This window comes from Echinops telfairi, unplaced genomic scaffold (genome assembly GCF_000313985.2).
Source record: "Echinops telfairi isolate 266 unplaced genomic scaffold, ASM31398v2 ScPeMD7_655;HRSCAF=1070, whole genome shotgun sequence".
Lineage (NCBI taxonomy): Eukaryota > Metazoa > Chordata > Mammalia > Afrosoricida > Tenrecidae > Echinops > Echinops telfairi.
The window spans coordinates 16,610,029-16,625,928 of record NW_022104553.1 but is presented as its reverse complement, the minus strand read 5'-3'; the positions used below and the strand labels follow the sequence as shown (position 1 = coordinate 16,625,928).

The 15,900-nt window shown below is 46.9% G+C and overlaps 1 protein-coding gene across 1 annotated transcript in view; it reads right to left on the bottom strand.

Moving 5' to 3' along the window:
- NLRP11 (NLR family pyrin domain containing 11) overlaps nucleotides 1-15,900 on the bottom strand; it is a 24,145-nt gene that overhangs the window by 1,856 nt on the left and 6,389 nt on the right. Inside the window, exons 3-8 of the mRNA XM_045292377.1 lie at nucleotides 14,530-14,688; nucleotides 10,594-10,761; nucleotides 6,888-7,058; nucleotides 5,746-5,916; nucleotides 3,507-3,674; nucleotides 3,053-3,223 (exon numbers count right to left, since the gene is read on the bottom strand). Of these exons, the coding sequence (XP_045148312.1) occupies nucleotides 3,053-3,223; nucleotides 3,507-3,674; nucleotides 5,746-5,916; nucleotides 6,888-7,058; nucleotides 10,594-10,761; nucleotides 14,530-14,688 (1,008 nt within the window). The remainder of the gene's footprint in view (nucleotides 1-3,052; nucleotides 3,224-3,506; nucleotides 3,675-5,745; nucleotides 5,917-6,887; nucleotides 7,059-10,593; nucleotides 10,762-14,529; nucleotides 14,689-15,900) is intronic.

Sequence of the window (15,900 nt, the reverse complement as noted above, 5' to 3'; positions counted from 1 at the left end):
GGGCTGGACAACAGAAAAGTGGATGAAAGGAGATGTTGGATAGTGTAAGACATGACAAAATAATCATAATTTATAAATTATCAAGGGTTCATGAGGGAGGGGAAAAACGAGGAGCTGACGCCAAGGGCTCAAGGAGAAAGCAAATGTTTTGAGAATGATGAGGGCAACAAATGTCCAAATGGGCTTCACACAAGGGATGGATTGTGATGAGTTGTACAAGCCCCCAATACAATGATTTTGTAAAGGTTCTGGACCCTTCATCTGACCTGAAGGTTTTGGGATTTGAGACAGAACCCTGTCATTACTCCCGTGTCTCTGTAGTTGTCAGTCTCAACATCTTGGAGGAAGAAGTCTGCCATCTTACCTCCCATCTTGCATCCATCAGCCACTCGATAGACTTGATCCAGGATAAGAGTCAAGACTGAAATGTGAGCCTTCTCAGCCTCTGCAGCTGTGAGTTGAAATATGGAGCAACATGTGGATCACGACACCTTTGGGGGTCGAACGACCCTTTCACAGGGGTCGCCTGATTCATAACAGTAGCAAAGTGACAGTAATGAAGTAGCAACAAAAATAATTGTATGGTTGGGCGTCACCACAACACGAGGAACTGTATGAAAGGAAGATTGAGAACCACTGCTCTAAATGGTCTGAGAAGCTAAGTCTGGAGAGACCGAGTGGTTGGAGGCCTGGGTCCCAAACTTGGCTCTCCTTGAGGCCATTGTGAATTGAGGTCATTCTCTATGGCATTTTGAACCTATGGATATGCTTGCTCTACTCAATATCAACAGTAAACAGATGGGGTATCTGGTTCGCCCTCTATCTTTCTCGCCTCAGTTCCTATGCAGGGACTCGGTGTGCCTTCACAGCTTCTCCTTGTGCAATGGGTCATTACGTGTGCCAACTGCTGGGGTCGAGGTGCTCTGCGGCGTGGCAGGTGTGTAAGGGTGTCAGTTGGGAGCTGGGCTCCAGCGTGGGCGTATTCCTCGACCAATCATGAGTCGGAGGGTTCTAAACCACCGGCTTCTGCAATTCCGAGAGGTGAGCGTCGGCTCCCACAGAGACACGCAGCAGTGTTTCCCAAGGCAGGTGATGCAGCCCACTGAGGCAAAACGGAAATGTCCGTTCAGTGCACAAGTGGTACCTGTGTTTTATAGCGGGGAGAAAGGTGGGGCTTTCTATTCCCATTAAGGATTACAGTCTTGGACGATTATAGAAGACTGGCTAGGGCTGTCGGGGATACATCCTCTCTCTCTCTGGCCCCAGGCTCGTTTGAAGAGGTCCCAGAACCCACAATGGTTGGCCAGCTGGAGATGGAGCCCGGGATGGACAAGGGAAGGCCAGTAAAGAAAAGAAAAAGTTTTTATACAAAGAAAAACAGTGTTGACAAGGTGAACAGACTCAAACCTTCATCGTGTATTGCTGTTGGATAGGAAATGGAACGGCCACTTGGGAAACGGTTCCTCAAAAGGGAGAACGCGGAACTAGCATATGACCTAGCAACCCCCGCCTTCGGTAGATAGACCCAGAGGAAGTGAAATGGGAAGGCGATCATCAAACCTGTACACCAATGTTCACTGCAGCATTTTGTGCAGTCGTCGAAAAGGTAGCAATAGAAATGTCCACCAACAGATGAACAGGTAAACAAAACGTGGGCTTTACACACAATGGACTGCTACTCCACCACACAGAGGAAAACAGGAGGTAGGACGAACCCAAGAACCAGGAACTGAGTGTAGGAGGATGGTTTTCTATGCTCATACCTAAGAAGCCTCAGAGGCCAGGATTCCCATGGAGGAAAGAGTCCTCACAATCGTGGGTTGGAGAGGCATCCCACTCACATTCTCCTGAGTAAAAGTTATTCCCCATGACGTCCCCCCATAATAATGCCAGTTTTAAAGTGCTGTTTGCAAATACGTGGTTGCTTACTATACCTTTCAAGGTCACCTGCTCAAAGGCTACCTGCCTAAAGGTTATCTGCCATCAAAAGCAGTCAGACCACCTAACCCAAAGTATGGCACACACCCTTCTGATAAGGATCACAGATGGTTCCCCCGAGAAGAGCCCGGGGACACTTAAAGTCAAGTCAGCTCGAAGAAGACCAAGGCTGGACTGCCATTCTCGCTTTAGAACCCGCCCATCTTATTACATATGTACCTCCCGTGTGCCTCTAGCACCTCCCCTTCCTATTGTGTGTACACCCCTAGCTCGTCCCCCTCCTGTTAAGTGTATGCCTTTAATATAGCGGTTCTCAACCTGTGGGTCGCGACACCTTTCGGGGCCGAACCACCCTTTCACAGGGGTCACCCGATTCATCACAGTAGGAAAATGACAGTGATGAAGTAGCAATGAAAATAATGTTATGGTGTGTGTGTGTGGGGTCACCACAACATGAGGAACTGTATTAAAGGGTCATGGCATTAGGAAGGTTGAGAACCACTATTCTGATGCAACCCCTTTCTTTTACGTATATGCTTACCATGGCTTGCATGCCCGAGGTTACATAGGCTTGTGAGAGAATGCATGACTCCCTCTCTCGGTTCTCCTCTCCATTGGAAGAGGAGCCTTGCATGTCTTGTCTGTTGTTCTTTAATTTATCCTTCAATTACACAACTGCCTCCTTGGACCCATTCAGTTGTGGGGAGGCTGGTCACCCACAATTGATAAGATATAATATATACAAAGTCCCCATTTACTCAGCAGTGACTATGTATTCTGTTTTAAGCTCTCTATATACATTTTCAATCTTTCAGCGAGAGAGAGTGTTTTCAGCTTTCAAAGTTCAGCCAGCCATGGGGTGCATCACCATCTTGCACACCCTAGTTCCTACCCCAGAATTTCACTTTACCTGACCAAGTCAGTTCTGGCTCCGATGATGCTGTGTTTCACAATCGAGCTAGGCTCCGTGGGGTTCTCAACGACCTTTCAGAGGTATACCTCTTCCGAGACAACTCTTAGTGGAGTTAAGCGGCCAACCTTTGGGTCAGTAGCCAAGCCCTTCACTTTATGCCACCCAAGGACGCATCATCATGCGAAAGAGCACCCAACTTACCCAATTGTCTGAAGTAAACAATCGGGGTGTCCCAAGGCCTCCAGGAGCCGCACAGTTCCCTCCTCACCCAGTTCATTTCCGATCAGATTGAGCTTCATTAGTGTTCTGTTGCGTACGAGAACAGAGGCAAGAACTGGGCAGCTGGTTCCAGTCAGCTTACACTCCTCCAGCCTGCAGCAAGGATATGCAACGGTGAGGGAGGACCCTTCCTTGGGGGAAATGGCAAGCAGACCAGCTGGGCATAAACTAGCTAGACTTCAAATGCCTACCTCCTCAATAGTGCTGGATGAAGTAATTTACAGCCCAAGGAAGAAGCCTTGGGCATGCAGACCATTGTGCCTAAGGTACAACCCACTTTCATTTTGCACGTGTCCCGTTCTTAAGCCTCCCTCACCTCCAAAACAGAACAGAAGAACAACTAGCCCTGCCTCCCCCCACCGAATCAAACACCCACCCGAGATTCTGTAACTTGCAATTTGGGTGTGTCAAGGCCTCACCCAACAGCAACAGTCCTGCATCCCCTATATCGTTGCTTCCAAGTTCCAGGCTCCTCAGGTTGGCACTAGTAATGACCTTGGAGAGTTCTTGACAGACATAACTGGTGAAAAAACAGCCACACAGCCTGTAAAGGATGGACATGATCTACAGTCAGGACCACCTGGCTCAAATGGCTCCTACTGTGATGTGATGCGTGTTCTTGGACCTCTCTTGTCGTGATGCTCACGAGGAAGGAAGACAAAGGCAGGATTATGAGCATTATAGCATGCCTACAAGATACCAGGCGTTATTCTAGGCATGGGTTTGTTTTCAGGTGCTATTGATTACATGCATCATGCTAGTCAATCACCACCCATAACCATTGCCAAGTTCCCATCACCATGAACAGAATCCCACCACTTCCTAGTCCACGACTCCTCCCCTTTCTCTTCATCCTGTCCCTGATAACCGCTAATGAACGTTAGTGTCTATACATCTACCTATTCTTGCTTCAGGTAAGTGAAATCATACGGAGTTGTCATCTTATGGTTGCTTCGCTCAGCATGATTTCTACGTCTGTCCACGTCGTGCTAAGAAGGGTCCGGGCTTCATTTCTCTTTATGGGCGGGTACCAATTCATGCCGGTGCCCTGTTTTAGTCATCCATTCATCTGTATATAAGCGTTTAGATCTCCCGCTTTTAAAGACACTGGGCAGTGCTGGAGTAAGTAAGTGTCCATGTGTATTCTAGGCTCTTTGCGTGATGGCCTTTCATACACAATGATCCCAAGGTTGGTTACTATCCTCATTTTACCTACTTCCATCTAGGATTTTGGTCAGGGGCCATCCCATCCTGATTACACTAGTTAACAGAGGAACATTGGACTAAGGCCCACACAGGTAGGTGTCTTTGATAAGGCAACCTTCCTGTTGCCACAATTAGAAAAAAATTACATGAATAACAATGACTACAGAGAAGAACAAAATGTTCTATAGTTGAATGTGGGGGATAATTGTACAGCTCTTCTTGACTATGATTGAATTATTGGACTGTGTGACATGTGGAGGAAGGGCTAATAAAACGTGTTTTTTATTTTTAAAAAAGGCTACCTCCCTAAACTGTGCCAACTTGTACTCTTTCCCAACCAGACCAGTTTCTGAGAAAGATGCCTAGCTCCGGAGACGTTCCATTCTCAACCAACATGCACCCCATCCAGGTCAGTGTGGAAGCTCTGGGGTCTCCTCATACAGAACTTTTCCGGAGTACGTCCAGTCTGGACAGGCGTAGGCACACTTCCCTGTGCTATAATGAAGGTCTGAGGGACTTTGTAAACTTGCTGCTTCTCTGTCAGAACATTTACTCCGCACCCCCTGGCCAAAGCTTACCCTACTGTTATGCTGGGAGTCTCAGGCACAAACCATTAGGTGTTCAGTTGGATGATTCAAACTCACCTAAAGATGCCTCAGAAGACCTGTAAATCTACTTCTAAAAATATGCACTCCCCCCAAAAAGTGTGGTAGTTACGTAATTTAATGTCAACTTGACAAAGTGTAGGGGTGGAGTCTAGGCTGTCAGTCAGGTCACAGCCTGATGGTGCCTCCCTGTGGGTGTGATCTTCTTATAAGGAGGATCCTGGGAACCTCCTCTCTCTCTTTCTGCCTGCACCTTCCTTTGACAAGCCATGCTGAGACCTGCCATTGCTCTGTGATGCTTCCACTGGCACTGGATCCACAAGACTTTGCACCCACCGGCCTGTGATCTTCCTGCATTCTGCATCCTTGCATGTAGCTGTGTGAGTCTAAAGAGGGATTTATGGAGTGGTATCAGACTTACGGACTTGATCTAGACTGGGCTGGGATGTGTGCTTGATATATAATTACTTCTTGATATCAAGCTCTCTCTTACACATATATGAGTGTCTCTGGATTTTGTTTCTCTAGTGGACTTGGTCTAAAACAAATCAAAGACCTTATGGAGTGTGGTTCGACTCTGCCTTACATCGGGGTCTCCGTGAGTCGGAATCAGTACGACGGCAACTGGTTCTGGTGATGATGGTGGCTCTCTAGCTGCATGTTGTAGGAGCTTGTTTCTATGCCCTGGGCACACCACTATGTGTACCTGGACATCATGGAAGTACATTCTCATCTCTGTTGCCAACTCCACTATCCCCACGCAGTAAAGAGATGGTCACCCATGAAGCTAATGGCAAGACTTACTCCAGCTCCTGTAGCTGACTGGTGTGTGCCAACAGGGAAATAAATAAGACCAGCACACCACGGTCTTGTAGGTAATTCACACTCAAGTTCAGATGTTTTAAGGTTCTGTTGAGCAAAAGAACTGTCCCAATGGAGCTACAGTAGGCTTTAGTGAGACCACAGTAGAATAACCTGCACAGGATCACAAATACAGAAAAAGTCCCAAGTCAGGAACACAATTCATTCACTCACCCCCATCTACCATGGACTCTAATGCTTCTGTCCATGTTCAAACTCTGTCCCTATGGTGTTATCGCTGGAAGACCTAGCTCGCTACAGACCAGCGGGTTCTGTCGAGGAGACCATTCGGTCCTTGTTCCCTAAACATCTAGTATGGCTGCTAGTTCTTCCAAGGATTGCTTGGGAAGTTCCTTGTTGCTAGTTGAAGAGCCCTGGTCGTGTAATGAGTTACGCACTGGGGTGTTAACCACAAGGCCAGTTGTTCAAAACCACTGGCTGCTCTACAGGAGAACGAGGAGGCTTTCTACTCCTGTAAAGAGTTACAGTCTCAGAAGACCACAGGGGCGGTTCTACTCTGTCCTATCGGGTCTCCGCGCATCAACTTCGCGACAGTGAGTGTGCGGTCAGTGTCTGCTGGTGGCGTCGTGCGTCAGACTCATCTCGGGCGCAGAGTAGACCTGCGCTCCACAGGGCCTTCAAGAGCGTGGCCTTTGGGCAACAGATCTCTAAGCCTTTTTGGGGGGAAGTACTTCTAGGTGTATTCCAACCACCTACCCTTCCGCCAGCAGTCAAGGGCTTAACCATTTGTCCTCCCCAGGAACTCCATAGACCCATCCTAATTCTGTCTTTCATTCTCTTCAAACCCACGATGCTGGTCTTGGGATGCTCCTATTCTCTAGATTGTGCGATAGAGGCTGAGAAAACCTAACTATCGTTCGTCAACCCTATGCTGTTAGTTGTCACTCAATCTGATCTCAGACCAGATTCTACACACAGTGTCTTCACATGTTATGCTGTGTGGTAATTCCACCCCCCACCCCACCCCTCCTCACCTGCAAGCCTCGTTTCTTCTCGACTGTATGACTAAGATGTTCCAACTGTACCCCAGTGTCTACAGAGCGGGCTTGCCCACGTCAACTTACACCAGTGATTCCAGAGCACAGCCCGATTGGAGCAAAGCTTCACAGAGGATATCCACCACCTGGGTGCTCAGTTGGTTGTTGGATAATGTCAGTTTTTTCAGGTTCCTGGCGCTGCTGAGGAGAGAGGAGATCCCTCTCCACTCACTCAAGTTCACATCGCATTTTATCAAGCTGTGAGACAAATTCAGATAAAGTTAACTTGTACATTCTCCTTTATAAAAAGCAAATAAACTAGTTTGTGTTGGAATAGACAGAGCAGAACATAGACCAACTCGGCCAATCTCTCGATGAGTATTCATTGCCATTTGTTACAATCTCCACATCTGGCAAACATGTTCACGCTTTCCCTAATCGCTCCTCCCCCCGCTGACAAGCTCCTGTTCTCCAAGTTTCCCGGCTAGTTGTGATGGTCAATTTGATCCCAGAAAGATTGTTCTTCAAAGAGCACAGTGTTCAAGGCAGGTGTTCTTTGTTTAAAAAGCTAAACTATTGTTTGGTCAAAGTAGTCTTATGAATAAAATCGGCCTTACCCAAGTAAGTCCACTTAGCACTTCCGATGGAAAAGGATTTTTTAAAATCTTGCCCTATACACCAAAACCGAAGTAAACCAGCAGCTGTCTGGTCGATTCTCGCTCATGACAACCCCGTGTGTGTGCAGTGCCACAGGGTTTTCAAGGCTGACACCTTGTGGAAACAAATGGCCAGACTTACCTTCCAAAGCTCTTCTGGATGGGTTAGAAGCATCAATCTTGGAGCGAGTGGTTGAGCAAGTGACTATTTGCGCCACCCAGAGACTTCTTGACAAGACATAGTCTCGCTCTCCAGTATGGAAGCCAGTAATCACGAGTGTCTACTGAGTATTTGAAACACAACTCGTGCGACTGAACTCCATTGTCGTTGATTTTCATTTACGCAAATGAAAGACTGGATTTGATTTGGTTGCTCGAAACCCCTAAGTACATATTTTAACATTTTGGTTTGACTTTCTATTGTAAAATTCATGAAACCAAGAGACCAGTAGTATTTCCAAAGTTAGCTTTCTGAAGATGTGCTATGACTGAAAAATGCACCCTGGGTCTTCAAGACTGAAAGGGGTGGGAGAGGCTATGAAATCTCAATGCAGAGCATCTCAGGCTCATGGCGATCCTTTGCGACAGCATAGAGCTGCCGCGTGATTGGGATTTTAATGGCCTGTTTCTCAGAAGGGGACTACCAGTCTTTCTCTAAGTTCCTCTGGCTGGGCTGGAATATCCACTGTTGTGGCTAGCAGACAAACACATCGGACATTTTCATGACCTAAGAGAATTCTAAATTTCATGAATGGTTACTCTTAAAATAGAAATTACATATAGCTGGGTTTTTGTTAAAGGGGCTAGGCAAGTGACTTCAGGGCCAAGCCGAGTTAAATAGAATGATTGAGTTAAGATATATTAAAGCGAATTTCACCCACTTCCTTTGCTTTTTTTTTTTTATTTTAAATGTGGCTATTGGACAGTTTTAAATGATAGTCTCTCCCACCACACAAAGGGACTTCAAAAAGTTTGCGGGAAAATTGAATGAAAACACAGTTGATCATTCCAAACAAAAACCAATCAACCTTACATTCTTTGAACTCTTAAGACCCACTGCCACGCGCACTGCAAATTCTGACCCCTAGGCACCCTAGCAATATAGCAGTATTTCCTGGAGTGGGCAATACCTGCGCTGGGGGGAGGGGGCACTGGAAGGATGGTGGGGGTGGGTGGAGCTGCAAAATCAGATAGCTACACTTGATCCTGGATTGTGGGTCATAGCATCAGTTTGTTTGTTTGAATTCCCAGGGGGCGCCAAGTAAATTATTTTTTCATGCAAAGGGGATGGTAGGCCAAATAGGTTTGGGAATCCATGCCATACAGGGTTTTCAACGTTGTAAATTTCTGTGGGAGCAAATACACTCATGTTTCTTCCTTGGAGTGACTAGTGAGTTTGAACTACTGACCTTGTGGTTAGCAGCCCCACACTTACCCAACAACGCCACCAGGACTCCTTAGATGGCCAATACTATATATAAATTTTAAGAGGTTTTAAATGAAATGCATTAAAGTGGAACATGAAGGGTAACCTGTTATCCGAATAACAGGGCGCCCTGGTGGTGTAGTGGTTAAGCATTTGGCTTTGATCTGCATGGTCTGTAGTTCAAAACCACCAGCAGCTCCGAGGGAGAAAGACTGAGCTTTCTACTCCCGTCAACAGTTACAGTCTGAAACCCACAGGAAGGTCACCTTGAATCAGCAGCGACTCAGTGGCCGTGAGTTTGCTTGTCTGGTTATTCTAATAGGATACATTCTCTTTGAAATGATATATTGTGTCAGTCCGGTTGGCTTGAGAAACAAATGCATAGACAGTCATATGTGTGCAACAGAGAACTTTATATCAAAATAACTGTGTATTATGAAAGCCTCCCAACCCAGTCCAGATCAAGTCCACAAGTCCAATATAAGCCCACATGTCCACTACCAGTCTATAAAGTCTTTTTCAGACTCACGCAACACATGCAATGACGCTGAATGCAGGACAATCACAGGCCAGTAGGTGGGAAGTCTTGTGCATCCAGTGGTGGTGGAAGCATCTCAGCACTGGCAGAGGTCTCCATGTGGCTCTTCCGGCTTCAGGGCCCTGGCTGCCATCAGAGTGTCTCCATGTGGCGTGTCAACAGGAATGTCTCACAGGGAGACAAGCAGAGAGAGTATGTGCCGCCTCCAGGGAAGGAGATAGGAGTTCCCAGAATCTTCAGGAGAAGGCCATGCCCACACAGAGGCCTCATTGGCTGTGACCTGCTTGACAGGCTACACTCCACCCCCTTTCAAGTTGACAGATTATGTAACTACACACACACACACACACACACACACACACATATATATATTCTCTTTAAGATTACATAAAACATCACATAAGGAGTCCCGGAGCGGCACAAATGGCTAAGTGCTGGACCACGAGTCAACAAGTTGACTGTTCAAAGTTACCCAGTGCCCTTCAAAAGGAAGACCTGGAGATCTACTTCCCAAAGATCACGACCTTGAAAAACGTACAGAGCCATCCTATTCTACAGACACGGCATCACCACACTAAGGGGCGTGGTGGGGAGGGGAATCGTGGGATTTTCCCACGAAGCTCCCTCGTCTTTCTATTAGGCAGTGTTCTGCTACAGTCTGAGAAGGGTAGTCTGCTGCCTGACGAGGAGCCGAGGGACTAGGTCATTCAGGGAGTATAGTTCAAGGAAATAAGACCCATTACAGGAAGGAGCCTCCCTATTTTAAAAAATGGCGACTGTAGAAAACAACAGGACGAATGCTGGAGAGAGAAATAAGTGATGGGCTCAGAATCTCCCACGAAACGAGGGGCACACCAAGGGGAAGTAACAGGCACTGGTATCTAAAAGGGCATCTCCACATGCAACTGGATCCCTGGGTGGTATAAACAGGTAATGCACTTGCCTAAGCCGAAAGTTGGAGACGGAACTCCTCCAAGAAGTGCCTTGGAAGGAGGCCTCGCTATCCACTTCTAAGGAGCCAGTCACTGAACATCCTATGGAGCAGGATTCTACCATGATGCACCGGGGGCCCCATGCCCCGGGATCGACTGCATGGCACCGAATCAGTAGTTTATACACCAGTACCCAGCCCTCCCTGCAGGCCCACTCCATACTCAGACAGCATTCACATACCTCAGGTGCTGTATTTTGCTCGTTGGATGGGCCAGGACCTCTTGCAGAAGTGAAACCATCTTTGGGGAAATAAGCATACAAGTCAGGATCAAGTGTTTTAGATTCTTGTTATGAGGGGTAGCCTTGAGCAAGCCTTCACAGAAGACATCGGTAGTGAGATGCGCCAGCCTGCAAAACACAAAATCGGTTGCTAGTTGCTGGTCAGTGCATTCCGATTCAACGGGAGCCCGTTGAGTGCAGAGTAAAACGGGGCACAGGCTCCTTCCAAGGCTGTGCGCTTTCAAAAGCTGATTGCTGGCCCTGGTTTCTGGGGGAAGTTCTGGGTGGGTTTGAACCCTCAACCTTTCAGCTAGTGATTGCATGCTGACCTACTTGTGTTGTCCAGCGGTTCCAAACATAAAATGGTAGGCAAGTTTAGACATGAAAGTCACATGAGAGTGTGCACATCTTGTTCGTTATTTCGCGTTCACCGCAGAACAGGTTGGCAGAGTTTTGATGTGATCTCATCCGCACACACCTGGATGTCCAGCAAAGACACGGAGGTCCCCAGCCAGGTTCCTCCCGGTCCCCTGAGACTGCCCATGCTAGCCTGTCACCTTAAAGATAACCTCTGAGGGGCTTAGTTGTCTAGTGTTGCCGTAAGAGAAACACAGCCTTATCGGACAGGCTTTTGTATACTCAGCTCAGGAGGCTAGCAGCCTGAATTCCTGGCACCAGCTCTAGGGGAAGGCTCTGTTCTGGCGAAGATTACCTTCACCATTTCTCTAGCTCTGGTGGCATTCCTTGGTGAGTGATCTTTACACTGTGGTGCAAATGGTGCTTCCTTGTCTAACCTGTTCTTTTCTATCTCAAATGTGATGGGTTAGCATGCACTGGGAGAAATGTAAACAATATCACTGACAACTTGGAGAAAAACCAGTGAATGGAAACCTACCAGCGATGTATGAGCCTTCACCAGAAACAGTTTTGTCTTATTTTCCCAAATGTCTGGCTTCAGACACACCCAACACTGGATATAACCTCAAGCTGCATAACAGAGAAAACTCTTGTTCCCAAAGGGGATTGCATCCACAGGGCTAGGGTCAGGATTTACAACACTTTGTATACGACGGAAGGCATCACACTGGGTCATTATCATACGCTACTGCCTTGGTTTTCCTTAAAGAGTTCCTCCGAGGGACCTTGTTCTAGTCTCACAGTGAGATCAGGCAGGAAGATTCTACAGATGTCCAAACAGGAGATGGAGACGTAGGTCACATCAGTAACGGTTCAGAACATGCGTAAAGTGGTTACGGCTTGGGATGTTTTCCAGAATTAGGAGTTACGCAGTCAATTGGCACAAAGTTCACATTCAATATCCTACTTTAGTGTGTAGCGTCTGGGGCCTCAAAGGCTTTGTAAACAGTCAGCGAACACACAAACGAATGGTCTCTTTGCGTATGGAACCAAAAAGTAAGGATGAGGTCAGATTCGGAAGAAAGTCATCTATAGGACTCTTCACATAAACCACGGCCCTGCTGCCTCATCTGCCCCAGGCAGGACCAGACGGACCCTCTGGTGAGGACTCTAGTGAATGAATCCTTATAGAATGGGAAAGGGGAAATGTGGATCAGGACTGTAAATTCTTAAAAAGTCCAGACTGGCTTGACGGGTTATGACTGTACAGTGAATCCTCGCCACTTCGCGCTACGACTTCCGCGGCTTCACTCTATCGCGGTTCTTGCGTAACAGCGCATGCTCTGTCATTACTGCCACTGATGGGCTCATACTGTACACGCTTGATGCCATAAATAATATAATAATAAATGATAATTGTAACGTCCAAAATGTTTTACTGTATTTTCCCTTTTTCGTTTAATAAATTGGGTAATACGAGTGTAATGGTGACTAAAGGGTGTTTTTTCATGTCCTCTATGCTCTAACTACGAAAATATTTGATTTACAAGTAAGGAATCCTACTTCGCGGAATTTCATTGATCACGGTAGGGTCTAGAACCGATTAACCGCGATAAACGAGGGTTCACTGTAAAACTAAAACGGATTCCGAGACACTCTTTAAACCTTGAACCGAAACTAGCCCCTGTGGTCGCCTACTTAAAGGACTGGCTCACAAAAGAATGGGTCACCTGTGAGTACCGCGCCCCTGAACATAAATATTTCAAAAATCTATATGAGACCAAGCAATTACTTTTAAAGAGAGATGAGTATGTAAGGGGTAGGGAAGCTAGATGAATGTAATAGAGCCACCAGAATGGAAAGGAGGAGGAGGAGGAGGCTCAAACGTGGTGAAGAACACAGTCTATCGCATGGAACAATCTGGGGAGAAATGGGAAGCGAAACTGTGATGTAAACCTTCAATGAAAACTTTTTTTTTAATGAGGAGTTTCCAATGGTCTGCGTGTGGGGTGTGAAAGAAACGGGGATCAAAGATAATGCCCAGAGATTTTCATTATTCCCTGTGAAGTTAAAGTGAAAACTCAAGGCAATAGCTTTGTCATGGCCTCCATTTGGGGACAAGAACTAGGGGCCCGTGAAGGATGGCCGAGCAGAAGGTCAGGAGAGACCCAAGTCCCTGATAAGCCTAAGTATATTTGCACCAAGCGTCTCTATAAACGGAGGGGCCTGGTAGCGGGTTGCTGAAAGCACTCAACTGCTTATCAAAAGGCTGCCAGTTCAAACTCGCTGGGCACTCCTGGGGAGAAAGGCGTGGCAGTCCGTTTTCCCTCTAGACGTGGGAGTGGAAAATTGAGCTGTAGGTGCTCAGACCACCCGTGGAACAGGGGAGAGGATGCCGTTGTGCACAGTTCTACTGTGTCCTACAGAGTCACCATCCACTGCAAAGGACTTGGTGGCACAACAGTGTTCCGTGACCAATGTCCCCCAGAAGCAGCAAGGCTTATAAGACACATGAGCTTTATTTAATACAAGGGGGCTTCAACATTTTATGAAAAAAATCCCTTGTATTTCAATGTTGTTGCTCCATGAACTTTTGAAGCCCCCCCCCCCGTGTAGGAAATGGATCAAGCCCCTGGCCACATCCAGCGTAGGTTCTCCCTGCTCTAGAACGGTTTCTCACCCAATAAACCCATGCCACACGCCCATTCCGGCTCACAGAATTCTCAGACAGCGCAGTTCCCAAACTCACAGGGGCCGCTCTGCTCGGTCCTGTGGGTCACTATGAGTCCCAGTCCACTCGATGACCGTGGACTTTGAGGTTTTACAGAGCTCCCAAGACAGCAGTATTTCCAGAGCTGGTTGCTATCTTTTCCCTCCCGAAGCACAGCTTGTGGGTTTGAACTACCAGGCTTTCCAATGTTTGGGTCAGCTATCAAAAGCTTAATCATTGCACCACTAGATTTTTTTATAAACCCCATTCACACTGACTTTGGTAACCAAGAGGAGCCCCGGTGGTCTAGTGTATTGGGCTGCCAATGGCAGCTGTTTAAACCACCAGCAGGTCCACAGGACAATGAAGCTTTCTGCTTTCCCAAAGAGTGACGTTCTCAGAAACCCACAGGGGCAGCTCTCCCCGGTCCCGTGGGGTCACTATGAGTTGGCATCCACTCATCTACTGCAATCCCTTCGATCCTATCGCTTATACGATTCTCCCCTCTGTTTCCCATTTCCAGTTCTCCTTCTTGCCTAAACCTTTCCACTTCAGCCTTGGGTAAATATGACCCTTGTGGTCTCAAATGGCCGATCATTCTATCAGGGAATGGGGCTTGTGAATCCGTTTTCTTTTCTGGAGACATTAACAAGGATATTAGTACGTTCTTCCCTCTCCATTTCAGATAGTCGCCTATTTAATTCCTGAACCTGGTATTACTTTTATCCTGTGGGGACACTGTCTTGTATGCTGTCCCCAACGGAGGAGAAGGAGAAGCGTCCTGCTGCACCCAGGGATACCTTGAAGGAGGAGACAGACATTGATACTACCTGAGTGTTTGAAGTTGACAGTTGGGATGCATCAGTGCTTTAGTAAGAATCCTTTCAAAAATATCATCAAGACAGCTGTTAGAAATTTCCAGCTCCCGGAGGACTTTGGTGTGGAGCAGAGAGCAAAAGTCTTTCCAATAGAGAAGGCTCCTTATTTGACTACATGGAGGGAGGAAATGGTAATTAGCCAGTGGGCATTTACATTTGACTAGCCATTTTCATATTGAGAAGTATATCATAGTAAAGTCTTTTTTCAAGAGCAATTGTTATGGAATCAGGCTTTATGTAAAACCAATCAAACAAACAAAATGGCAAATCCAAATCCATCGCCGTCAACCATGGAAACCGTGTGTGTTGGCGCAGAAGGTGGTTTTTAAGGGGGTGATCTTTTAAAAAGAAAATCACCAGGACTTTCTTATGAGGGACTGCCAGGTGGCTTGAAAACACCAAACTTTTGGTTAGTGATTGATCACTTAACTGTTTACAGCACCCAAGGGCTCAGGACTGGGCAGTGTGCATTCTGTTGTACATGGGATTGCTAGGGGTTGGAACTGAGCTGATGGCTTCTAAAACAACAACAACAACAACAGCAGCAGCAGCAGCTCCTGGACTTAGTACCAAGTAGGAAAAGATAAAATGTGGTCAGGTCTAAAGATCGACACCCAAAGCCATGAAACTGGTGACGATTCTTTCATCAGGCAAGACACCATGGATTGAGTATGTGAAAAGACTTTTAAGATTAATATTTGACACAAACATTACACTCTCTCCATGACAGCATCTTAATTTTAGAGAAACATTTCAGTTAGCCTACACCACAAGTCTGAGGAGATTAGATTGGACCAGTGGTTCTCAGCGGGGTTAACTTTGGCCTGCCACAGACTGTTGCTTACATTGTCGAACCAAAGGGAGGTGAGGTGCTGCTGGCCGTGCTACTGCACGCGCTGGGCGCACAGGGCAGCCCTCCAGCAGCAAGAACATCCTGACTCCCAGTGTCGAGCATGGTTTGACTCCTAAACTCTGGATCACACGGAAACATCTTTTAAAGCTCCGGTCCAGCTCAAGATTAGACTGCAAATAAGATTCTCCACTCATTTTCCCTTGCTGTCTTGTTACAGGGAGGTTGTAGGCACATGGGGAAAACAATTTAAGAAATGAAAACTCACCCACCCATTCACTCACTCACCTACTCACTCACTCACTCACTCATTCACTCACCCACTCACTAACTCACCCACTCACTCACTCACTCACTCACCCACCCACTCACTCACTCACTCACCCACTCACTGTCTCACTCACTCACTCACTCACTCACTGTCTCACTCACTCACTGTCTCACTCACTCACTCACTCACTCACTCACTCACT